At 36.6% G+C, this 26,122-nt stretch overlaps 2 protein-coding genes across 8 annotated transcripts in view; one reads left to right on the top strand and one right to left on the bottom strand.

Moving 5' to 3' along the window:
* Nucleotides 1-301: 301 nt before the first annotated feature.
* cd74a (CD74 molecule, major histocompatibility complex, class II invariant chain a) lies at nt 302-5,327 on the bottom strand. 2 transcript variants are annotated; one of them, XM_084430673.1, is made up of 8 exons: nt 5,068-5,327; nt 3,459-3,628; nt 3,137-3,249; nt 2,989-3,040; nt 2,047-2,142; nt 1,762-1,959; nt 804-821; nt 302-693 (listed from the first exon to the last, which is right to left on the bottom strand). In XM_084430673.1, the coding sequence occupies exons 1-8, from the start codon at nt 5,142-5,144 to the stop codon at nt 689-691; spliced, it is 729 nt and encodes a 242-aa protein (XP_084286799.1). In that variant the 5' UTR covers nt 5,145-5,327; the 3' UTR covers nt 302-688. The 2 variants fall into 2 exon arrangements, with proteins under 2 accessions (XP_084286799.1, XP_084286798.1); XM_084430672.1 differs by having other exon boundaries at nt 2,047-2,145; nt 5,068-5,259.
* Nucleotides 5,328-11,343: 6,016 nt separating this feature from the next.
* Nucleotides 11,344-26,122, top strand: part of ndst1a (N-deacetylase/N-sulfotransferase (heparan glucosaminyl) 1a) — a 28,558-nt gene continuing 13,779 nt past the window's right edge. For 2 of the 6 annotated variants that reach the window (XM_084430627.1, XM_084430625.1), the window contains exons 1-2: nt 11,413-11,605; nt 24,895-25,720. In XM_084430627.1, coding sequence (XP_084286753.1) covers nt 25,202-25,720 — 519 coding nt within the window. In that variant the 5' untranslated portion in view covers nt 11,413-11,605; nt 24,895-25,201. Of the gene's footprint in view, nt 11,606-21,331; nt 21,438-24,894; nt 25,721-26,122 lie in introns of those variants that run through there. The other 4 variants (XM_084430630.1, XM_084430629.1, XM_084430628.1 and 1 more) reach the window with 4 other exon arrangements.

The following is a 26,122-nucleotide window of genomic DNA, read 5'->3' as shown; positions in this document are numbered from 1 at the left end:
TATAACTGTTCCTGTTATTTTATTGTATTGCAAAGATTTATTGTCCTATTTTATTGCCATGTGCGACATATTTAGTTCGCTCAGACAGCATATGTAAAATTATTCAGTATATTTTAACCTCCAGCTGTGGCTTCATGCATTTATGTGCGTATGATCTTCTACTTTAATGCATAGAGATCATTCAGATAAGAGCTGAAAATATTCCTGTTTAATAAATAATATTCATTCTTACTCCCCTTTCTGGCTTTTCTATTCTATTCTAATCTTTAAATAAATAAAGTTTGACAGATCACAGACACGGTCACATTTGGAAACAGCATGTGTTTATTAAAGGCCTTTTATTTACACTCTTACAATCGCTCTGATATTCATCCGCCTCGAACAACATGCCTTGGGGTTAAAAATTAAAAAACAGAGATGGTATCACACAGAAAACTTACTATAGATATTATTAGAATAAGGGTTAGGGTCAGCGTTAACATCTCATAGGAACATCATACTTAATGTGTATCTATATTAAACGCAGATCATTAGAGACCTTAAGTTGAAAGGTTATTAGATTATTTCCATCGAAGTGCGTCCAAATGGACAGATTGATCCTCAGGAGCTGCAATAGTGACAGCTATTAAGATTTAAACTGTTATTCTTTATTGCTGGAGAAGATGGTCCAGTTGTGGATGCACTGGGTTTACTCTGGAGAGAGAGAGAGAGAGAGAGAGAGACATTAGTGCTGGTATTTTAGCACATTATCACTACATGAGTGTTTTGGGGTAAAGCAGTAAATGACACACATAGAGACTCACCCAAAACATCAGCAGGAGCTGTGATGAACCATCATCAGAGAAATGCACAAAACACACAAGAGAGAAGGATGTCAAGAACATTTACATTACAAGTGATTGACTTTTCATTTCTAGTATGTACCTACGGTAAACTGTATTTACTGTACTACTGTATTTACTGTACTACTTTGCATTTCATTCAACTTTTTCATGACAAATTATATTAGCAGACAATGTTGCTTTCGGGTATTGAAATAAAGCCGAAATAAAATAATAAAATATAAATCTTAGATGAAAAACTTAAACTTCAAAAAACTTGTTACACTGCAACTGACTAAAATAAAGTAAGTTGAAGTTTAAGAAATAAAATTATAATAAATTAAAGCTAAATAGAAATATTTTTTTAAACAAATAAAAATGACAAAAGCACATGAAAATGTAAAATTAAAAGCTAATTTAGAATATTGTTAAATATTATAATAGTATATAAATAATACTAAAATGAGTCCAGATTTATTTTTCATTTTTATGACAATAAAAAACAGAGACCCGAGTGTTGTTATATTGTTAACTGGAACTATTAAAAATGTGTTTTCTTTATTTGAAATAAAGCTGAAATAAAATAAAATATAAATATAAATATTAGATGGAAAACTCAAAAAACTTGAATGACCATTAGAAATGTTGCCCTGACGACTAACTGAAATAATTAAGCTGAAGTATTAATATTTACCAATAAAAATAAATTAAAGCTAAATAGAAATTTATGTGTACACTAATAATAATAATGAACAAAACTTAAACTAAAATTAAAAAAGAAAAGAAAAAAATATTATAATAGTATATACATAATTCTAAAATAAAAGCATAATATAACATAGCAATTTTAGTGAGAGCAGATTTATTCTTCATCGTACATCTTTTACTGTTCTAGGTACTGGTTTCTGAAGCACATTAATACCCTTGTCATGAAACGCACCTGCGTCACACTGGGGTCGCCCGCGCATGAGTGTGCCCGAGATCTCCTTGCCGTCTTTGTCCACACACCAGCAGTAGCCGGTGCTGTGCCAGCACTGCATGGGCAGATAGTTGCCCTGCTCGTCACACTGAGGCTGGAAGAACCCGGGTCTCACCTGCCGCTCAGACTCCAGCTTACACTTGCTCTCCACTTCAACAGCTGCAGAGAGACACGCGTGTCACATGGAGATCTGCGTGAGGTGTGTGTGTGTGAGTGAGTGAGTGTGTGTGTGTGTGTGTGTCTCACTTGATGCAGGTGAGCTCTTAATCTCCTCATCTGCGTCCACCATCAGAGGCAGACTCCTCATTGGCAGATTCATCCTCTTCGGCATCATTCTAGCACCTTCTGACAGAACATGAAGAATTAGTTCAACAATAATGGACAAGAGCTTGTGAGACAGTATATTGAGAATGTGGTCACAGGTGTTACGAATGAAAATTAGCCCCCCATTTTCATTAATTAATTTTTTTTTATTAATTTTGTCAATTATGTGCTTTTGTCTTTTTTTTAATATTTTTAATATATATATATTTTTTTACCTTTAATTCAATTACATTTTTATTTGTAATTTTAATACATCAACTTTGAAAGTTTTTCAGTTTGTTATTTTTTCATCTAATATTTGTATTTTTTTTTTTTTTTAGATTTATTTCAACTACCAAAAATGCTAATATATATTACATTTTTATTTAGATTTTAACTTATTTAATATATAAATAATGTAATATATTATATTTATTTTTCATATTATTTAATTATTTATCTATCTTGTGTTCTGCACTGATGGTGTTGGTGATTTTCAAACATTATTTATGTTTTCGGTTTTTAGTTTAATTAATTAATCTTTATTTAATTTTATGTTCTTTTTCATTTCAGCTTTTATATATATATAAATATATATATTTTAATTTTTAAAATATTTAAATATATGAATATATTTGTAATATTAGTACTTTATTTCAGTTAGTTGCGAAGGAAACATTTCTAAAAAAAATTCATCTATCGGCTTTATTCAATTACTAAAAATGCTGCCAGTATATTATTATTATTATTATATTTTAAATTTGTTTATAATATATGAACTTTGTATTTAATATATAAATAATGTACTACATTATATTACTTTACAATTATTTTTCATGTGATTTATTAATTTCTCTCTCGTGTTCTGTATGCTGGAGACTGTACCGTCCAGTTGTCCGCTGCCCTCTCTATGGTTTGTGAAAACGGGCTGCAGTTTCTACAGAAAAGAATAAGAAACAGATATTCAGAATTGAATGAACAAAAACCCAAGCACCACTATTGACAACTATCATCATTTGCTGTTTCTCCTCACCAAGAGGGGAGTGCTCTTTTTCTTGTCGGTGGTCTGGTCGGAGGTTTCGTCAGAGAAATCCTTCAGGAGGGGCATGCTGTTCATGGGAAGGTGCATCACTTTTGGAGGACCGGCTGACAGACGAAAGATGAACATGATATGCATAAGTCTCATTTGCCTTTTAAACAAATATTTTTGAAAGGCGTGAGCCCTTTATTTGACGAGAACTGGTATTTATAGGCCTGGGACAATATGCATGAATAATTTGATGCTTGTATTTCTGTAAATGAATAGCATGTAAAGCGATCCGTGTTCGATGTTTTGATGCTCTGGTTAAATATACCTGACATCTTTCGGGTCAGCTCGGTCTTCAGCTTCTCCTGGCCGCTGGTCAGAGCACTGATGTGCTCCTTCTGGCCCCAGACGAAGTACGCGGTCAGCGCCTGACCCGCCAGCAGAAGACAGGCCAGAACCGTCAGTCCGGCCACCTTCAGCGCCTTTCCATTGGGGTTTCTGCAGACGGAGACACACACACACCATTAGACGACGACGTTCTGCTGTTCAGGGGAGTTTCCACACTGAAGGTCACTGCTGTGGGTGTTTATCTGTAATAACTGTAATCTGTAATAACCCTTCAAGTGAAAGGGAATATTTCTATGATTCACGCCACTGTTTTGAATCGTTTGAGATCCTGGGAATTTTTTTGTGGGTGATTTAACTTTTCATTTGATAAAAAAAAAGAGAGGGTTCAAAACAAATCCTGCTTATTTTTGGATGATTTCATGTGAAATAATCCTCTTCTGTAAATCACTTTGGAGTCTGCTAATTGAATAAATGTAAATCTATATGGTTTAAATTCTTGATTGACTGATTCCGGTTTTCAGGAAGACTGAGAATAAACAACAATGAATGTCCAATGCAGGGATATTTTAGTTAGTCAGAACTCAATTTAAAACCATTTAAAAAAACGAATATTTTAGTTGCTTGAAATAAATAACGTTAATAATATGTAAAAAAAAAAGTCATCTTTTTTAATTTCACCAAGTTGCCAAGGCAACATTTCTCATTTTTATTTAGTGTAACTTCCTGAAAAATAACTAAAACTGAAACAAGCTTTAAAAATAACTAATATACATATGAATAAATTGAAAAAAAGATATGCCTATATATAAAATGACCAAACCAAACTACTGTTAAAACTGCTACTTAAAATTTAAATGAGCATTTCGATATATGATATGATTTGTTTGGGTATTTTATGTGCCATTTAAAAAACAATCTTGTATAACAAGTCAATTACATTCAGATTCATGGCGTCATATTAATTGAGACTAACTTACATAGAATATTTGTAGTTTTAAAAATGTATTTGTCACACCACAGGACTTTTTAAAATGTAGGCTACTGAAGGCAAAAAAAAAAAAAAAGTGATTAAAACAATACAGCTCCCAAAATATAGAGTTAAACATTTATAAAATTCCATAAAAAAAAATATATTTTGTCAACAGCTCATAAAAAAAATAAACAAAAACACAGTGTCCAATATAAACAACCAATCAATAACGGCAGCGCGTGTGACGTCACGGGTAGCGAGGCAGAGTTTTATTTCCATCTTTCTGATTTCGCCTCTGTAGTGGAATTTTAAGATATGTATCAAAATGAGTTTATACTTGTTGCGTCCCTTTTGAACCACGGAATCATTGTAATAATTATTCATTGTCATTAATAGGCCTAATTAATGCTTTTATTTACACGCACAATACTGGAGTTTTGCATGCAAGAAAAAGTTTAAATGATCATTCAAAACATGCATTCTTGAACATTTACCCTCACAAATGCTATATTGTAATTGCTATCATGCACTAATGCCATTTAATAATATATAGCCTACTGAAACTAACAAATTATTTTATTATGTCCCACAAACAAACAAACAAATAAACAAACATCACCGTGTTGGTCCGCGGCTCAGGACGGTCTCTTGACTCGGCACGCGCTGAATCAGCGCATCGTTTTGATGATCTTCCATCACTGCTGTCTCTGAGTGAGTGAGTGTGTGTGTGAGGGTGTGTGTTTATTCCGAATGAAAGTCACTGTGACTTCCAGAAGGTTTTATGCACTAGCGAAACCCGCTTTTCAGGATGTGTGTGGCGGAAACCCCCTGATTCTACAGATGTGAACCTGAACCTGATTCGGGCATCTTCACATCTGAAATGTGATTGGCTGATGAGAGCAGCGTCATTAGTTGACGGAGAGACTGAAACTTCAACTAATATATGGCCATGAGAAAGTGCTTGATAAAAACAAAACACTGAACATAAATATTCCACTTTCAGTTTTTTGAGCAAAATGATCGAATATTTCAGAGAGGGATTTGACATCAATAGGGTGACACTTTCTAATAATTCCGTTAAATCACTATAAAGATCATGTTTAGATCAAATGCATTCAGGTCCATATGAAAAAATATGCATCAAAGTGTGACATTTATATTTATATCTTTCTGTCTTGTGTAGCCTATTATATACATACAATATTATATTACTATAGCCTTTTTGAAATTCACATTAATGTATATCAGGCGTACATACTGTACACTTTAAAAAAGTTGCTGCCTTAAATCTTTAAGTATCAACTTGGATGTTTAAGTCATTTCAACTTAAATTAGGCCTAGCCTACATTAAATTGACTTAAAAATGAGTTGAATCTTGTTTAACTTATATTAAAAAAAAAAGTTTAAAATTGCTTAACTTATTTTGATGAGTTAAAGCAACAAACATATGTTGTCCTTTTTATGTAAACTGCATAATGAGTAAATTTGTATAGGCTAAGTAATGCAAGTTATTATAACAGTCTTTGCAGGGCTGTAAAATGTCGTAGGCAACATCATGGTGAAATAAACACATAAACATGGTAAAATGTGAGTGCATTAGTGCAGGTTCTGCCGAGATACAGCTGATTCAAGCGTCCAGTTTCTCTGATTGGACACCGCAGACCAAACCATCATGACATACAACATTCCTTTTTTCTAAAACACAGAACTGAGAAATAAAGAATCAAGTCCGCAAAACTCCACCCTCCTTTCCAAGTAAAATGTCAAACAGACTGATTTATCAGAAATGTGTTGTGGAAGCTGTGCTGTGTTGTGTTGTTGTGTTGTGTTGTTGTGTTGTGTTGTTGTGTTGTTGTGTTGTTGTGTTGTGTTGTGTCTTAAATGGTGTTTAATATAAGCAAAAATAACACTATTGCAAATACATAATAAATACATAATAAAATGTAACAAGTACATAATAAAATGATGAGATTTCCAAACACAGTTGTCAAATCTCAGTTTGAGGATCACTAAAGCAGATCATATGAAGGCTGACAAATATATATATATATATAGGCTATGTGTGTGTGTGTGTGTGTGTGTGTGTGTGTGTGTGTGTGTGTAGGCTATATCAAATGAAATCATCAATATACACATAAAATGCACACAATTTTTGCATAATATCAAACATTTGAAAAAATATATATATAAAAAAACTACTTAATATATTAAATAGACTTAGTTATATTATTAAAAACCTACTTAATATATAATATATTTCCCAAATGGAGATGTCAGATCTAGTAGGGACACACACATAGTAAACATAAATACAACACAATGTCAAAAGATTTGCTAAATATTTAGTTTTGTTTCAAGGAAGCAGAGGAAGACAACAATATCTGCATACAATACTTCCACTTTATTTTTTGAATAATTACAATATAAATCAAACTTCACAGTTATTGAGAACTAATTTAACTCTTAAATCACTTTTAACAACCAACTCATGTTATAATATTATTGAATGTATACTATATTAAACAAACAACTGATGTTTTTTTTTCATGAATGACGGAGAGCGTTTTGAAATGAAAACTCTGTGTTGTGTTGTTGTTGTGTTGTGTTGTGTTGTGTTGTGTTGTGTTGTTGTGTTGTGTTGTGTCTTAAATGGTGTTTAATATAAGCAAAAATAACACTATTGCAAATGATTTTCTGTTCCTGCTTGTAAAAATAATCACTGAAGGTGATTTTTTGGGTAATCTGTACATAATAAAATGATGAGATTTCCAAACACAGTTAAGTCAAATCTCAGTTTGAGGATCACTAAAGCAGATCATATGAAGGCTGACAAATATGTGGGCTATATCAAACGAAATCATCAATATACACATACTCTTAAAATGCACAACATTTTAGCATAAAAAAAAATATATATTATAAATATATTTAAAAAAGTATCTACTTTATTAATATATTTCCCAAATGGAGATGTCAGATCTAGTAGGGACACACACATAGTAAACATAAACACAACACAATGTCAAAAGATTTGCAAAATATTTAGTTCTGTTTCAAGGAAGCAGAGGAAGACAACAATATCTGCATACAATACTTCCACTTTATTTTTTATTAATTAGAATATAAATCAAACTTCACAGTTATTGAGAACTAATTTAACTCTTAAATCACTTTTCCAGTTCAATAATTTAACAACCAACTCATGTTATAATATTATTGAATACATACTATATTAAACAAACAACTGATGAATTCAGAAGAAGCCAACAAGGAATGCATTTCATCATTTTAAAGATGACTGAAAGGCACGTAAACACAATCAAAGGTGTGTTCTGTAACTGTTACTGTACAGTAAACGCTCCTGCTGTTAAACTGTAAAAAAAAAAAAAAAAACACTCACTCACAAACAAACAAACAAACAAACAAACAAACAAACAAACAAACAAACAAACAAACAAACAAACACATTTATTCTCCCTCATATAATAATCTTTTTCTGACTGTCTCTATCAGACACATAATTCAGGCAACATCAGAAATACACATACAACTGAAGTCAGTGCAAGCATTTGAGGGTTTTGTAAGGTTTTAATTCTTCCTGATGGATTTGGTAACACTTGAGTCATTCTTCACTTTAGAGATAATTATATTATGCATTATTTTGTATATTAGTATATAGTAGTAGTCCTCTGGGAGCTATACAAAATAGTGGTTATTGATTAGACAAGTGAACACTACTAAATTGTTAATCAAAGATTCTTGTTAATTAGTTACTACGTTAATAGTCCGTTACTAATTTGTTCCTGCAGTTATTCGTGAATGACAGAACAGTATTCTATCACATCTTCTCATTTCTTTCACATTCACTGTTATCAGCATCACGACTGCAGTGCTGAGGATCCCAACACTTTCCCTGAGGCCTTGTCCACACTAATACGTTTAAAAACCATGACGAAAGTTTAGTCATGTGACGCATTGAACCCATAGATATCACGTTTATACCGGCGTATAGTGCCTGTTATGTGCTATTCACTCTCACACAGTTGCTAAAATATGTTGCTTTGCACACTCTCCTGCAAAGATGACCGAAAATTCACTTGCATTTGCTGTCCTGCGGTGAAACACGAGAGCAGTTGTGTTTTAGGCCAAACATATAATGGTGAGTGTGTGCTATACCCTGCGCATCAGTGAATGCTGAGATATTCGGCTAAATAAAATGATCCTGCCGGAAGAATTGTGTGATAACCTGATTATGTCTCGTTCTGTCTTTTATCATCTCAGTGAGCTTTTATGAGGGTGAATTTCGTGTTTTCCGACGTTTCAGTGTGAAATGTGGACGGAGAGCGTTTTGAAACGAAAACTCAGTTTTCAAATCTATCCGGATTAATGAAGGCCTAGACGTTGCAGATCCTCGTATATTGTTCATCTCAGACAATGAAATCACCGGCCTGAACTTTCCCTCGTCGCTTCCTGTTTTTTCTTCCTCTATGTCGGATCCTCTCAGTTTCCAATCTATTACAGACAAACAAACAAATAACTTTCTTTGACTATAGCTTTTTAGGTTGCATGAAGAAGATGGACATAATCAAACAACACCCTACTTTTTTTTTTTTTCTTATTTGAGAATCCGTTTCACTCAGAATTAGTGTCTCTGTGAACAAGTTCAAGCTCCCCAAAATTGTCTACATATCAAATTGACCCTGATAAAAATTAACTGTAAAAAGTCTAACAACAACTCCTTTAGAGCCTAATTAAGTTTGTTAATGTAGATACATTCCGCCATATATAATCCACTGATAATTAGCTATTTCATATTCAACTTTTTGTTATGGTCTGGCCGTCACATGGTAAACATCACCACACCTTCCACAGATTATTAATCATAGTAAAGACACTTGTTTTGTGTTACAAGTTTTCTGAAAAGGTATGTTTAAACACAAAATGTGGCATTATCTAATATGCAACCCTGGATCACACCAGTCTCGAGTCGCACGGGTATATTTGTGGCAATAGCCAACAATACATTGTATGGGTCAAAATTATCGATTTTTCTTTTATGTCAAAAATCATTAGGAAGTAAAGATCATGTTCCATGAAGATATTTAGTAAATTTCCCTACTGTAAATATATAAAACATTTATTTTTGTGAGTGGATGCAGCACAATCGCCAACATAAATGGACAACTTTCAAGGCGATTTTCTCAATGTTTCGATTTTTTTGCACCCTCAGATTCCAGATTTTCAGATAGTTGTATCTCGACCAAATATTGTCCTATCCTAATATACCTTACATCAATGGAAAGTTTATTATTCAGTTTCCATATGATGTATACATCTCAATTTCACAAAATTGACCCATGTGACTGGTTTTGGGTCACATATCATAATTTTGTAAAATGATCGGTTCATTTTGTTAGAGTTAAAGGTTTTGGCAGATGAGATTTTGGATTTCTCTTTTTATCACTCTATGAATCAGCCAGAAACAAGTCTTCCTCCAATAGTCTGAAAGAATACATGTTATGGAAGCAAAATAAAAAAAAAGACTGTGATTAATAAACTGTTCACCAGTAAAGTCTTGTCTAATGTTACCAATTGACCAGTGCATGAAAAAACGATAGTGTCTTGCATTAAAGGGATATTTCACCTCTGGAAAGATGAATGTGTATTTAAAATGGGTCATTTATGTAGAAGAAATGTGAAATTATTTTTTAATTTGGAGCTTTCTAGACTGAGAAAAGCCAGAAAATGTATTTTTGGCTTATGTGGATGAAAGACAACAACTCCCAGAATGCACTTGCTTCGCTGCCCTAGGAGGCCACTCCCAAGCCACGCCTACCGGTTACAGAGGGCAGTTGAAAACAACAAGGCTTCGCAGCTACTAGTGAGTCTCCATGAACAGTCTGCCCGGAATTTCGAGATCGCCCAAAATGTCCGGGATTCGGCTTTTGCGTTTTACAGTCGCCATTCATAATGTTTACTGTGGCGAGCAGGACGAGACTGAGGGCCGTGGGAGAACGATGAGAGGCCGGTGGCGTGATTACTGAGGAATTTTCTTAGCAATGTTAAAACGCACATCAACCGATCACTTGTTTAGCGTTCATGAAAACACTACATTCAGATTCACCAATCGGAATGAATTCAGCTAGACTGAAACAAAAGGTGTGCATGTAAACAATGAATGGCGACTGCAGAAAGCAAAAGCCGAATCCCGGACATTTTGGACGATCTCAACGACCGGACATGTCCGGGAAAAAGAGGATGGTAACCCCTACTACAGCTTTCTCCACAGAACAAGAGCCTGTTAGCTTAGCTTCCAAAGAAAGACGGCTGACACTATGTGTACATTCTGTGAGTGAGATCCCCTCTATGGGCGGGTTGAAAACATGCGGGACAGCCCCTACTACTGGCTGTAGTCTTTAGCCTCTGGCCAAAAAAATCCTCCGATGACGCAAAATGACGATTTTTGCGTCATCGGAGGATTTTTTCCAGACAAAAAATACATAAATCTCTCGGCTCAGGGGGATATGAGGGTAGAAAGCACGGTAATTCAAAAATACTACAGGTTTTCTGCTAATACAAAGCTTAATGCTAAATCCTGAAGTATCCCTTTAAATTGTGCAAGGTCCTATAGGCCTATGTCATTTTCAAAACTCACAGCTTTCCAAACTGTTTTATGGAGTTTTTGTATAATGAATGTTTCTGGAAAGATGTTTTGTCAGCTGAGTATCAATCCATTGAACGCACTGTACTTCTATCACTCACATCCTCGGTTTAATTCAGTATGTCTATATTTTACTAAGCTCTGGTAGTTTGGCACCAGGTTGTATTATCGCTCTCTGAGCGTTAGTCGTCGCTCTATAACCCATTAATAAGTGTGGGTGTGTGTGTGTAGGCTATATGTGTGTGTTTGTCGCCCTCTATCACCGAATGCTTGTAAGGCGTCAGTTCAGTGCACATGTGTTTCACTCAGCTGGTTTCTCTCTGCGCTCGAGACGCGCTCCGCACCGGAGGAGAAGCTGAGGAGAACCGGAGTCACCGGACAGCCGAATTTACCAGAACACCGTGAGAACAACATCACAGGACGAGCGGTGAAGGACTGACGCAGGACACGCGCTCGGACGCGTTCAGCAACGCTTCTTCTGCTGTGTGTGAATCAGGTGAGAGGAAATCTGCTGCATGTTCTGACACTAAACAACGGCCTTATATAAAGACACTCTGCATTAGACACTGTACTGTTACTGTACCAGTGATGGGTTCACACCGCACCTGTTGTTAGTGCATCAATCAGTGTTCAGGATGTTTACAGTCATATTTAGTATGTTTTTCTGTAGTTTGGTGATTTTTTTTTTAGTGGATGTATGAAGTCAGTTCCTCTCAGATTTTTGTGTAACCCAAACAATACTTTCTGGACCCTTTCTGTATTTGTGATGTATTTCAGCTATGGTAAATCATGGTGTATTTGATGTTTTACTGTACTGTAGCCTTCATGCATTCATGAGTCTTCAAACAGTCCTGATTGAATAACTCATCACATGATGGGTAAATTGCTTTATTGGGGTTAATTGTGTGTGAAATCTGATTTACAGTAGATTCACTGGACAATCACATGACAGAGAAAAATTTAAATGGAAAAAACTGATCTGGGAAAAAATAAAACAGATTTCATACACCCTTCATTATTCAAGATCTTGTATACGGCTCATCAGTGTTATAAAGATCACTGATTTAAACCTCTTTAGTAATGCATGGTTTTTGATTTTTGTTTTTAATTTTGAGTGTATTGAATCTATAGTCTGTAAACACTCAAAAATCAAACCCATGTGACACAGTTTCATGTCATGTCACAGTTTCATATACGAAAACATGGGGAAATTAGTTTTGAGGACTTTTGAGTTTGAAGACTCTTGATTTTAAAGGGTTAGTTCACCCAAAAATGAAAATGTTGTCATTATTTACTCACCCTCATGTCGCATATTTTTGATGAAATCAGAGCTTTAAAAAAAAAAAAGCATTTTTTTTTCACATCCTTTAATCTACTCATATCAGCAGGTATGAGTAACCAATTACCATAACCATATTCAAATCCTTGAGTATGGTTAGGACGAGCAGTTGGTTTGGGTTTGGCTTCAGCAAATATCACCTCTGTATAAAAAACGATTCAGTCTGTGTGATGTTCTAGTTAATGTGTGTGTGTGTGTGTGTGTGTGTGTGTGTGTGTGTGTGTGTGTGTTTGCATGTGACCCATGAACTCCATCCACTTCACAGCTGTCGTGTAGCGTAAAGTTTATTTTTAGCTGAGCTGACGCCTGTTGTGTGTTTTCCTGATTTTTTGGGGGGTCTTCAGAGCTGATGTAAGGGGCTGATCGTCGATTTGTCTCTTCAGCGTTAGAAAGTCCTGATTGATTAGTTGATTGATTGTGTTTCCAGAGTCAGAAAGATTCAGTCTAAATCAGATCAGATGCTTTCCTTTCCTGTAGGGCTGCATGAGTAATTGAAATAAACTGTAAAAATAAAATGACTATTATTATTATATTATTTTCTTAAATGCATCTGACTGTCTGTACAAAGAGTCACATGATCAGTGACACAGAAATAGAGCACTGACATGAATTTTTCATAACATTATTTTTATTTTAAATTATTCAAATACACGGCCTGTTTCCTTTTATGATTTGTGTATTTCACAAATTAATAATTTAATTTGTTTAATAATTTATTCAATTCTTTTAGTAGTAATTTATTATTATTATTTATTCATAATTTATAATTTTTATAGCCATATTGATCAAAAAAGCACAGCAAACCTAGAATTTATTTTTAAGTTCTATTTTAAATCACAATTTTTACCAGAAAAATTACAATTAGATTTTTATTCCCTAATTTGTGCATCCCTATTTTTTTGTATTAAAATGCACAAAACCCCATTTAAACTGACTGCAGTGTGCAAATTAGGCATCATTTGGGGGGTTGGTAATTTAATGAATGACTTTGTGCAAGTAAATCATCCTTGTTTTGCGATACAACAACCGTGTGTATGTTTCAGAAAGTCATTCGGTAGTTCTGCTCTGTCTTTGAGATGGAGATCCAGTGAATCAGGATCATGATCGTCCTGCAGATCGTGAGCTTCTTTAACCCTTTAAATCACTGCTGCATAATGAGTTACCATCTGTGTTGAAATACAAACACTGGCATTTGTGAGGACACAACAAACCGTTTATTTATTTTGTCCTGAGGAGAGGCAGGTTGGCAGCTGTCGTTTGGCAGAGAGTGATGGATTGTGGGTAATTTGACTCTGAAATCTTCATCCGCTCAGTGGGGTCTCATTTTGGATGATGTCATCACTCAAACTGTTTGCCCTTAAGGTGAGCAGGAGGAACCCCAACACACACACACACACATACATATATGCATATATACATAAAAGAAGCCAGAAGCCTTCAAAAAGTCTATTATGTTTAATTTGACATCTTTCTGATTTAATACAGTTATTTGTTCATGCAAATTGTATTATCAGCAAAACGGAAGAACATCTGACCGTCTGTACAGTCACATGATCGGTGACATACATTTACTTTCATTTGATTAGTCATATAGTATATTGATAAATAAAACTTAGCTAATTTCCTTGTTTATACCAAAGAAATTCAATGTTCATTGAATAAACACTGTAAATATAATTATAATATATATATATTAGACGGGAGGAGTGAGAAATGTGTGTGTGTGTGTGTGTGTATATACTATATATACAATAGATACACACAGTATGAGCTCAGAGAGAAATTTCTTTCATTGTTGTTTTGCGTCCTTTTAACATTCGAATTTTTAGTTCTGTGGATTTGGGTTTTTAATTGTAAAATGTCTTTGACATTTGATCATGTTTTTGCATATTTTTAGCATGAAGTAAACACTCTGTACTATGTTTTGCAGTGTGTCATTCTGAACGTGTCATTTTGCACTGCAAAAAAAGATGTTGTTCCTCAGTATTGTTGTCTTGCTTTCCCAGTTCAAATATCTAAACATTCTTCAATCAAGATGCATTTCATTGAGAAACAAAATTACGTCAGATATTAAGGCTTGTTTTCTGAAAAATGAATCAAAGTAAAGCAAGTTTTTGCTTTAAAAAATTTATATTTAATTTTTTTTGACAGTTATTTATTCTTGTTTCAGCATAACTCATTTCATTTTGATCAATTTTCAAGACTAAAACACTGTTCGGTCCCGTGTAATGTGTGTGTTGGAGCGGCACAGAACAGACATTAATCAATCTGTCGGGCAGGTGGAGAGAGAGAGCGAGTGAAGGAGGGAATCATGGGAGATGTGTGTCTTCTGCAGAGCTCATTCATCATGCAGTGCCTTGTGGGATATGTGAGGTCACGTGTGTTGCACGTCTCACATCAGAGAGCAGGACGTTACACGCTCGCTTACACACGGATGGCTGATATCTCTCTTTCTCACTCCTTCTGCCTGACTGACACATTTCCCTCTGATATATTCCTGTCAGTGTCCCCGAGTCTGATTTGAGTCGATATTGATGTTGTTGTTTTGAAAATGATTTTGAATAGCTTTGTTAAAGGCCTGGAAATACTGCACTAAATGGCTTGATAAGTCCAGTTCTCCTACCTGTGTTGACATTCAGAGACGTCCTTAGTTAATAAATGGACAGTAGATTTTAGTTTGTCTTGAACATAAGTAAAATGACAAAATTGGCTGTATTAATTTGTCCATCCCCCAACAGTCCGTTTATAAGCAATTCTCATTACAAGTTTGGGAAGTTGCTTTTCCAAATGCTCATAATCGTGCAGCCCTATCATTATTTCCATTTTTCTGGTAGATAAAGATTAAAGATTTCAGAAATGCGTTTGTATCCCTGTCATGAAGACGAGCAGCAGTTGAAACGAACAACTTAAGTAAGAGAACCATTATTGACAATTTGTTGATAATCCGGTTTTACTGCAACTGAACCCAAGCCCCGCCCCTTATGAATATTTGCATATCATTACCGTCACTTAATGTAATAATGATACATCACTGAAGTTGTGTTTAGTCAGCGACACTACAGCCTGGAGTAAGCAAAGACATTTCAGACCCAACAGGTCAGAGGTCACCACCACACTTGAACTTTAGCAGTCAGCAAAAGACAAAAATTGGCGTGAGGGCGGGGCAACCTGTCACTCACATGGGATTAACCAATAGCAAACCACCACCATCCAATCAGTTCCTCATGGACAAAATCAAGCCCCGCATTTCATTTGTTTCCTGTTTGAGAAGCCGTTTCACTCGGTTATACGTCACAATAGAGAAGAAAAGGCTACCAGCTTTAAATGTTTAATGCTTCTGAAGGGAATATGAAGTGCACTTTCACTCAAGACTGTGTCCTGCTCTCAGAGGTGTCAGACGACACGGTGGTTTTCTGGATCATGTTACATCATCTGACCCGTTATGAGCTCTCGGCCAAACCAGATGCAGGCTTGGAATCATATTTAGGTGAGAGGTCACAGGGCACAAGAATCATCTGCCGTCCGGCTCAAATCACCAGCCAGCGAGTGCGTGTGTGTGTGTGTGTGTGTGTGTGTGTGTCATTTAAAGAGCAGTCAGGTCAGTCGTCTTGATGGTCCCGTGTGCTCAGAGTGAGTTTCACGACCCCTGTTGAGGTTCCTTAAATGTCGGCATGTAGTTCCTTTAGTTTTGAATTCGTTTTTATTGTAACATGTAGTTTTCATTTTAATAAATTAATAATAAATTAATAATTTAATAAAATTTTTAAATCTGATTAAGAATAAGTAATTTTGTTGTGTTTGTCATCTTTATTAGTGTTTGTTTTTCAATGTGTCTATGTAGTTTTTATTAACTATTTCAGTTTTAGTTACTTTTTGGATATTAAATTAAACTAAAAGATGAGAAAAGTTGCCTTGGCTGCCAGATGAAATAAAATGAGTTTACACTTTTTCAAAATTTCATTTGTTAACGTTTCTTTAATTTCAAGTGACAAATGGATTTATGATTTTAGCTTTAGTTAACTACAATATAACCCTGGTAGTGAAGCTTTTATTTCATGTCTAACATCAGCGAGAATGAGAAATTAAAGTTTGCCTGAAAATGTCTTTGCTCAGAAGTTTCTCTTTCATTGGTCAGGAGGGGTTTCTCTTATGTTTTAAGTATCAACTTTGTCTCAAATTCACTTTAAGACTAAAAGCTATAAATGGTTTGCTCTTGGATGCATTTAATGAGAAACGTTTGAGTTCATAGTGAGATCTCTGACTTTTGATTGCATAGAAACACCTGAGAAGCTCCAATTCGTTTTCGGTAATAAAATATAAATATGCTGTGAGTATTACATGAAAAACTTGCATAAAAATGGGAAAAGTCCTTGGAAACTGAAATAAATTTAAGTTGACATACTTAAATTATTAAAACAAACTGAAATAAAAAAAATAATGCTATATAGAAATATATAAAAAAAAAACATCCAAAACAAATAAAAATGACAAGAACAATAAAATGACTAAAACTTGCAATCAAATTAAAATGAAAACTAAAAATATAATCAAAATGAACTCTATATATAAATACTAAAATAACACTTGCATTTAATATACATGTGTGTGTGTGTGTGTGTGTGTGTGTGTGTGTGTGTGTGTGTGTGTGTGTGAGCAGGCAGCGTTGAGTTTCTCTCAGCTTATAGAGCAAACACTCATTATCATGTGGTTTTTGCAAGCCTGAAGCACATTGTTGTCGTCTCAGAAGAGAAAAGCGTGACGTGACCTGCTGATCCTCTCTCTGGAATAAAAGACTAGATGTTTCACTAGTTCTGATTGGCTTTATATCAAAACCAAGTGAGCTGTCTACATAGGCAGTATTTGAAGACATCATAGGTGCTCCTTGCTCTTTTTTGGTGAATTGCAAGGAAACCCCTACAACACTAAAGTTGTACCCAGTTTTTAACACAACAGGAGTTAAATAATGGATGATCAATAAACTTCTCCCTCTTTCCAGCATGGCTATTTGACCAGCTTATAAATTGCTTCCATTTGTTTTGTTGTGGTGCCGCTTCTGTGATACTGTTAAGTGTGTTTAGGAAAGATTTGTTTGTTAAAGAGTCGTTCAGTTCTAGCTCATTTTCCATCTGAGAGATTCAGTTTTCAGCTCGTGCCTACAGAGCTGTTGTTGAGCACAAACGCAGAGCTCTTAATGAGCTCTTGTAAAATCAATCCCGTACAGTCATCGGTGAACACGTGTAATAAGCGTCTCAGCGGGGCTCATTATCTCATATTAAGCTGAGGCCATTACTGCCCTCTGTGTTTAATGGGTCTTATGCAGCACTTCGTTATGAGGTTTCACTCACTGAAAGTGTTTGACCACAGGCACAGACCTTTAAAAAGCATTTGACCGAGTTCTTCACTGGCTTTTTTATTGCATAGATACAGTGAGGAAAATAAGTATTTGAACACCCTGCTATTTTGCAAGTTCTCCCACTTAGAAATCATGGAGGGGTCTGAAATTGTCATCGTAGGTGCATGTCCACTGTGAGAGACATAATCTAAAAAAAAAAATCCAGAAATCACAATGTATGCTTTTTTAACTATTTATTTGTATGATACAGCTGCAAATAAGTATTTGAACGCCTGAGAAAATCAATGTTAATATTTGGTACAGTAGCCTTTGTTTGCAATTACAGAGGTCAAACGTTTCCTGTAGTTTTTCACCAGGTTTGCACACACTGCAGGAGGGATTTTGGCCCACTCCTCCACACACATCTTCTCTAGATCAGTCAGGTTTCTGGGCTGTCGCTGAGAAACACAGAGTTTGAGCTCCCTCCAAAGATTCTCTATTGGGTTTAGGTCTGGAGACTGGCTAGGCCACGCCAGAACCTTGATATGCTTCTTACAGAGCCACTCCTTGGTTATCCTGGCTGTGTGCTTCGGGGTCATTGTCATGTTGGAAGACCCAGCCTCGACCCATCTTCAATGCTCTAACTGAGGGAAGGAGGTTGTTCCCCAAAATCTCACAATACATGGCCCCGGTCATCCTCTCCTTAATACAGTGCAGTCGCCCTGTCCCATGTGCAGAAAAACACACCCAAAGCATGATGCTACCACCCCCATGCTTCACAGTAGGGATGGTGTTCTTGGGATGGTACTCATCATTCTTCTTCCTCCAAACACGTTTAGTGGAATTATGACCAAAAAGTTCTATTTTGGTCTCATCTGACCACATGACTTTCTCCCATGACTCCTCTGGATCATCCAAATGGTCATTGGCAAACTTAAGACAGGCCTTGACATGTGCTGGTTTAAGCAGGGGAACCTTCCGTGCCATGCATGATTTCAAACCATGACGTCTTAGTGTATTACCAACAGTAACCTTGGAAACGGTGGTCCCAGCTCTTTTCAGGTCATTGACCAGCTCCTCCCGTGTAGTTCTGGGCTGATTTCTCACCTTCCTTAGGATCATTGAGACCCCACGAGGTAAGATCTTGCATGGAGCCCCAGTCCGAGGGAGATTGACAGTCATGCTTAGCTTCTTCCATTTTCTAATGATTGCTCCAACAGTGGACCTTTTTTCACCAAGCTGCTTGGCAATTTCCCCGTAGCCCTTTCCAGCCTTGTGGAGGTGTACAATTTTGTCTCTAGTGTCTTTGGACAGCTCTTTGGTCTTGGCCATGTTAGTAGTTGGATTCTTACTGATTGTATGGGGTGGACAGGTGTCTTTATGCAGCTAACGACCTCAAACAGGTGCATCTAATTTAGGATAATAAATGGAGTGGAGGTGGACATTTTAAAGGCAGACTAACAGGTCTTTGAGGGTCAGAATTCTAGCTGATAGACAGGTGTTCAAATACTTATTTGCAGCTGTATCATACAAATAAATAGTTAAAAAATCATATATTGTGATTTCTGGATTTTTTTTTTAGATTATGTCTCTCACAGTGGACATGCACCTACGATGACTATTTCAGACCCCTCCATGATTTCCAAGTGGGAGAACTTGCAAAATAGCAGGGTGTTCAAATACTTATTTTCCTCACTGTATATGCATGTTCACTGCCGTTCACAACTTTGGGGTCGGTAACATAAAAAAAAAAGAAAAAAAAGGATCTTCTGCTCACCAAGTCTGCTTTTATTTGGTCAAAAATACAGTAAAATATTATTACAATTTAAATTTCTCTCTATTTTAAAATGTTATTTATTCCTGTGATGCAAAGCTTTAGTCACATGATCCTTCAGAAATCATTCTAATATGCTGATTTGCAGCTTAAGAACTTATTATTATCATTTATTATCATCATTATTTAATTATGTTTTAGGATTCTTTGATAAATAGAAAGTTTAAAAGAACAGCATTCATTTCAGATCTTTACAGTCACTTTGGATCAATTAAATGCATCCTTACTGAATAAAATAATTAATTCCTTAAAAAAATCGCACTCACTCCAAACATTTGAACGCCGGTATGTAATATCTGCGAATATTATATGTAAATAATAGCTGAATTTAAGGAATTATCTAAAGGTAAATGCTCCATTAGCAGCATATGTGACATCGATTCCTACAGAAAATGATTCCCTACATTTATAAAAACATACAAAAATTGCATTTCCATATGGTGAGTGTGAGTGGAGGGTTTAAAAGCGAAATGCATTTTTGTTAAAACACACATAAATTCTAGTGATGCACTGAAATGAATTTTAATCCCCAAAATCCTGAAGAAATGCTTTCTGTTTAGATTACCCTTTCTTTCTCTTCTGAAAGCAAAAATAGCATTTTCAGCTGAATATTTTGGTTGGCCTAAATTTAGCTGCATCCCTAATGAGTTCTTCAGTAGATGTGTGTTATTTGAGTTGTAAAGTTGTTTAATTCGTTCTTCTGAAGTGGGACGGCTGTTCTAGGTGGATTTTTACTCGATTAAAGAGTGCTTTGTGGATATTTACTTTATTTTCCTCTGGTGTTCAATCACATTTCAAGTCAGTCAAGTCAAATTTCATTATAGAGAACTTTTTCAAAGCAGCTTAAAAATCATGGTGTTAATGTTTATTATATCTTAACTTCATGCTTTGTATAGTCACATTCTGCAGATTAGAGCTGGACGATAATAATAGTTACATTTTGAGAAGATACAAGCAATCAGATATAGTTGCGATTTTCAGTATAGTATACATCAATTTACATGTATGTGGATATACTTATAGTCACTATATATGGAGAGCTGGGAGATAATATGCTTTAAGAATAAAAACTCAGGCATGTCATGATTAAAAGATATTTGTTTAGTTAGTTATTGGCTCTGGGTGAGACGTTAAGTTCTATAGTCCTTCTAATATATTAAAGGATATGAAATTTACTCAAAAATATTTAATAATAATATTTTTTTTATTGACAAGGCCATCTGTAGATTTTGCTGCTGTACTTCTGTTCATCAATGAGACGAGCTTTTGTCATCAGATGATGTTGATGTCAAATGGCTCAATGTTGGCAGATAAATTAGCCTGATCAGCATAGAAGTCATATGGGTTTAATTTATTCTTAGATTATAGATAGAATTAATTTATTCTTCACTCATTGACTTCATGAATCATCCGTGTCTTAAATTCACTGCTGATTTGAAGACATGTAACACTGCAGATCTGATTGAGGTTGTTTTCTGTGATGGGTTTAGGGGAGAGTACAGTTTGTACTTTAAAAAAAACATTAATGTCAATGGAAAGTCCTAGAAAAAACCCTAACGTGCGTATGTGTGTTTGTCACATGTTTCCTGACAGCTGCTGAATGATTTATATGGGGTGATTTGTGCTTGATGTCCATCCGCTGTAGGATCAAACTCCATGTACAGTCTGTGGTCTCGCCTCCTGGACTCATTCGTTTCCTTTCGTTACTGTGTTTCAGATCACAGGTCTCATATCATCGTCACTGCAGTCCGTGGAAAATCTGACCCGCCCGGTTGTAGACATCAGACACAACCACACTCACTCCTGAGATCCAAATCTCTATAGTATGTTTCATGAGAACGTACCTTTCCGTGCATGTTTGATGTTTTTCCAGTTTTTTGGATGAATTAACCAGGAAAATCAGTCTTGCTGCTGATGAATGTATCATGGCTCAGATGCTTTACTGTACTGCTGTAAAACTCAATTGCTTGATTACATTTTAAAGATAAAATGTATAGATTCAAAATATACATTTGACCTTGATTAGATTTGAAAGTGGCATCTTCTGAGGCACATGTGGTGTTTGCCAGCGCAGAACTCACTGGGATGTGGATCATTACCAGCAAGATGCTTCAAAGTGCTTGCTACATATGTTTATCATTTCACATGTCCATAATCAGAAAAACATCTAGTTCATATTGTCATAAACACCATAAAAGCACTCTTCAAGAACTGATTATATCGGTAAATTCTATCATCATGGCCAGGGCCGTCACACTTCCTCAGAGCAACTGAAGTGATTATTGACTGAGTCTCTTAGTTTTGATTGCAGTTGAAGTCTGGATTGCGATTGCTGCTAAACGCAGGGCTGAATGAACCGGCTCGTCATTGTGTTCAGAGAAACCCACAAACCCCAGAGCTGCCAAACGTGATAAATGAGCAGCCGCTCTGCCCTTCAGGTCTCTCATTGGCTGTCTCCAGGGGAATCTGCGCTGTTTGTTCCTGTAGCATATCCAATAAAATAAACAGGCGTGTGTTGGTGTAATAGGGGTTCATGTGTGGGTCGACGGGGTTGAATTAAGCGTGTGGTGTGTCGTACATGGCCTGAGGTGTTACTGTTAATTCTCTCATCATGGATGTGTCACTCATGAGTGTGTTCCCGCTGATGATGTCTGATGACCTCGTCCTCTCGAGCTGCTCTCTGGGGTTCTGCTTCAATCATCACTCCCACTTCTGACTTCATAATGGAAGTCTTTTATGTCAGGGATCCGTCACAATCAGAATGTTGTTCCCAGAATGAGGTCATGAGGCAGAATATGGGTTAGATAGTGATGTTCATAAGAACTGGTTTATTCATTTCATATTTAATACTGAAATGATGTTGTAGGGTCACCTTTCCTGTAGCTCAAACAGTAGAGCGTTGGCGCTTGCAACGCCAAGGTCATGGGTTCGATTCCCAAGGATTGTTAAGAATGTGAATGTGTGAACCTTGAAATGCAATGGAAGTCATTTTGGATAAAAGCGTCTCCTAAATGCATAAATGTAAAATGTAAATGCATGAATGTAACGGGAATTATCCAGTGTTGGAATCTGCTGAGAGAATTCTAGAACTAGAGTTTTCAAGAGACCTACAATTTAGAGTTTTTGAGTTCTCTTTTGCTGTTTTTATAACATGGCTGAAGTCAGAGTTGACTTGGGCAAGGCTCATCGATGCACGAGGGCAATGAAGGCCATCCCGTCTGGTCCGAGCCAACCGAAGGTCTACTGTGGCACAAGTCACACACAATTTTAATGATGGTCGTTATTGGAGGAATGTGTCACAAAAGTGCATCACACTGAAGCTAAATGATGCTAAAATAATGGTAGGAGTCAAAGTTGACGGTACCTTAAGCCACTTTTGTGTCTCTAGAACTAAGTTCTGACTAATCTAAAACAGATTTATGAATCAGCCCATGCAATTAAAGTAGAATTTTCATTCACACTTTCCATTGTGAGTTCCAAAATTCTCATCAGGAGTTCCAAAATAGATTTGTCATCTTGCAGTTGTAGATTTCATCAGAATCCCGCAGTGAACTCTGGTTGAATCCAGTCCGATTGAGTCCCAGCGAAGGTCTCCATTCTGTCACACCGTTTCCACGGCCTTCATGCAGCGTTTCCATGGAGAGCTGGCGGTTGCTACGGAGCGTCGTTTGTTAGTGTCAGTGTGTGGGGCTGCGTGAGGATTCCTGGTGACCCGAGGGTTCGGCTGGCCTCTTCTCACAATGGGCCGACCCGTTCCAGAGTCCCAGCGCTGCTTTTGTTGCCACACTCATATATCAAATGCATTCTCCTGCCAGCGGCTCCAACAATGCTTCTCAAACTCTCACACACTCACATCAAAGGCCCAGTGGGGACGTTCTGTGAGTTCGACACATGCAAGTGCTGCAAAATGAGAACAAGCCCCACTCAACTTCTGTTTTGTGTGTGTGTGTGCGCTTGTATCTTTCTTCTCCTATCTGTTTGAATGAGAAAAATCATAATTTCTCATGTCAAAATGTCAGTGATTGGTTACGCCGCTAAACCGAAATATTGAATTAATTGTAAAGTTCTAATGTGCATTTTATTATGCATGTTCACATGATTTATTTGGTAACACTTTACAATAAGGTCCCATTAATGTTAGTGAATGCATTAGCTAATACTAACCATGAACAACTGTTCATTGTTAGTTCATGTCAGCTCAGGGCCATTAAATAATATTAACAGACACAACTTTTGATTTAAATAAAGAATGAGTAAATTATGAAATTGCCATTACTAAAGATTAATAAATGCTTTAGAAGTATGTTTCTTGTTTACTAATGTACTTAACTAATGTTAACAAATGTGAACCTTATTGTAAATGTTAGTTTTTCTGTTGGATTTTGCTGTTAATTTTTTGTTGATCACATTAAATTACAAACTAAAAAGCTGGAAACTCTGTAAGCACACTTACTCGTGTGCTAAATACACTGCAGTTTTTATCAAATGGAATTAATATAGACTTCTAGTCTACATCAGATGTGTGTGGCGAGTTGCAACACATCACAAGTTAATTGCTCTCTTTATAATCAACATAACTTGATGGGCCGGGACAGTTGACGCCGTATAATCTCCTCGGTTTATGAAACACACCAACTTATTCACCTAGTCCTTCTTCAATCAAATGAATTTACTTAAATATCATATGAATTTATTACATTATGTATTTGTTTTTTTGTCTATTAGAGCTGCTCATGTCCAGCTAATTCAAGCCATCTTCTGTTTCTGATCATACCACGTTCATCCATTGACATGCAGCTTTTTGTGCATGGTGATAATTTGTTTTCATCGACTGTCTTCAGCTGAAACTTCTCTCTGAGTTTGTGGATGAATCTGATGGGTATTTTTAAACCCACTGAGAATCAGGACACAATTTCACAGCCCCGCTGAAGCACGCCCCGTCAAAAGACAGTGTGAAATCTATGCAAATTCAGCCCGAATAGTTCCTGAAACCCGCCGAGAACAAACCCATCAGTCCACAGCGACCCGCTGCCGTCCAGAACCGCTTCACTCCTGCTGAGTGTCTGAACTCACTGTCTCTAATCTGACACTGATATTCCTCCTCATGCCCTGAGCGCAGTGTCATCGCCACCAGAGTTGTGTGTGTGTGTGTTCCTCTCAGTAACTCAAACACACACATAGTTGCAACAATGCATAGTGACATTTCATGCATCTCAACTAAATGTAGATTCTTTCTTTTAAACATTTTTTCCTGACATTTTTGTTTCTTCATGTGTGCAGGTGTCTACTGGGATCCATAGCAATGATTGTCGGCGAATCACAGCAGAGCCGGCCCCCGTCAGCTGTCCGCGACCAATCAAGAGCCTCAGAGTGAGCAAGAGGGCGGAGCCAGTCTGATGATGGACAGACAAATCATCCACTCAAGTTTAGAGCCCCGCCCCCTCTCTCCGCCTCAGCAATGGTCACATAGAAGCACAGAGACATTTCTGTGTCGTGTTCCTCTCGTTTTACGTCCCCGAAAGAACGTGAACATGTAGATTGAACTTCAGTTTTCCTTCTTTTAGCTGTTTGTTTGTTTATTTGTGTGATGCCCAGCGTGCTCCGCCTGCGCCGTCTCGTTCGCCAGGTGCCGCTACAGACCAGCCTCGTCTTCCTCTTCTTCCTCTGCGTTCTCAGCGTGTTTCTCTCTTCCTACTTCCTGTACGCTGTCAAACGAGAGCTCGAACCGTCGGTCACAGCAGGGCATGCAGCGGATGACCTCTTCGTGACCTCTTCTCGACCACTCCCCTTTCTTGCTAGAGTGGGCGGGACGTTGCCGTCTGATGGCTATCGGTCGGATCCGGTCGTGTTGGTGTTCGTGGAGAGTCAGTATTCGCAGCTCGGCCAGGAGATCGTGGCCATCCTGGAGTCTGCGCGATTCCGGTACCGGACGGAAATTTCTCCTGGAAAAGGGGACATGCCCACGTTAACGGATGGACAGCGGGGCCGCTTTGTGCTGATTGTGTATGAAAACATCCTGAAGTACGTGAACATGGACGCCTGGAATAGGGAATTACTGGATAGATACTGTATCGAGTTTGGAGTCGGAATTATCGGCTTCTTTAAGGTAAGCGACTCTATACCAGTTTCACACACTCGCTCATCAGCGTTTCTATGGAATTCCAAAGCTGCCAAACCAATAAAAAAATAAAAAAATGTTAAAAAAACAATAATAAAGAAGTATTTATACTTTTATTTCCTTATTTATGTATAATTGTATTTTTTTCAACATAAATTTTTTCATTTATATTTATTTATATATTTATTTATTATTTTGGCAGCTTTGGAATTCCATACATTTCAACTTCCTACTTGGAAAAGTGCATTGTTGTAACCAGTGACATTTATAATACATGGAGAAAGTGAATCAATAGTCTCAAAGCCACTGGCGGCAGACGGGACAAATCTAAGATGTATGATATAAGATGTAAGATATAGGCTATTGACAAATTCAGCCGAAACGGCTATT

Source organism: Rutilus rutilus (genome assembly GCF_951802725.1).
Source record: "Rutilus rutilus genome assembly, chromosome: 14".
Taxonomy (NCBI): domain Eukaryota; kingdom Metazoa; phylum Chordata; class Actinopteri; order Cypriniformes; family Leuciscidae; genus Rutilus; species Rutilus rutilus.
This window is presented reverse-complemented; position numbering and strand designations above follow the sequence as displayed.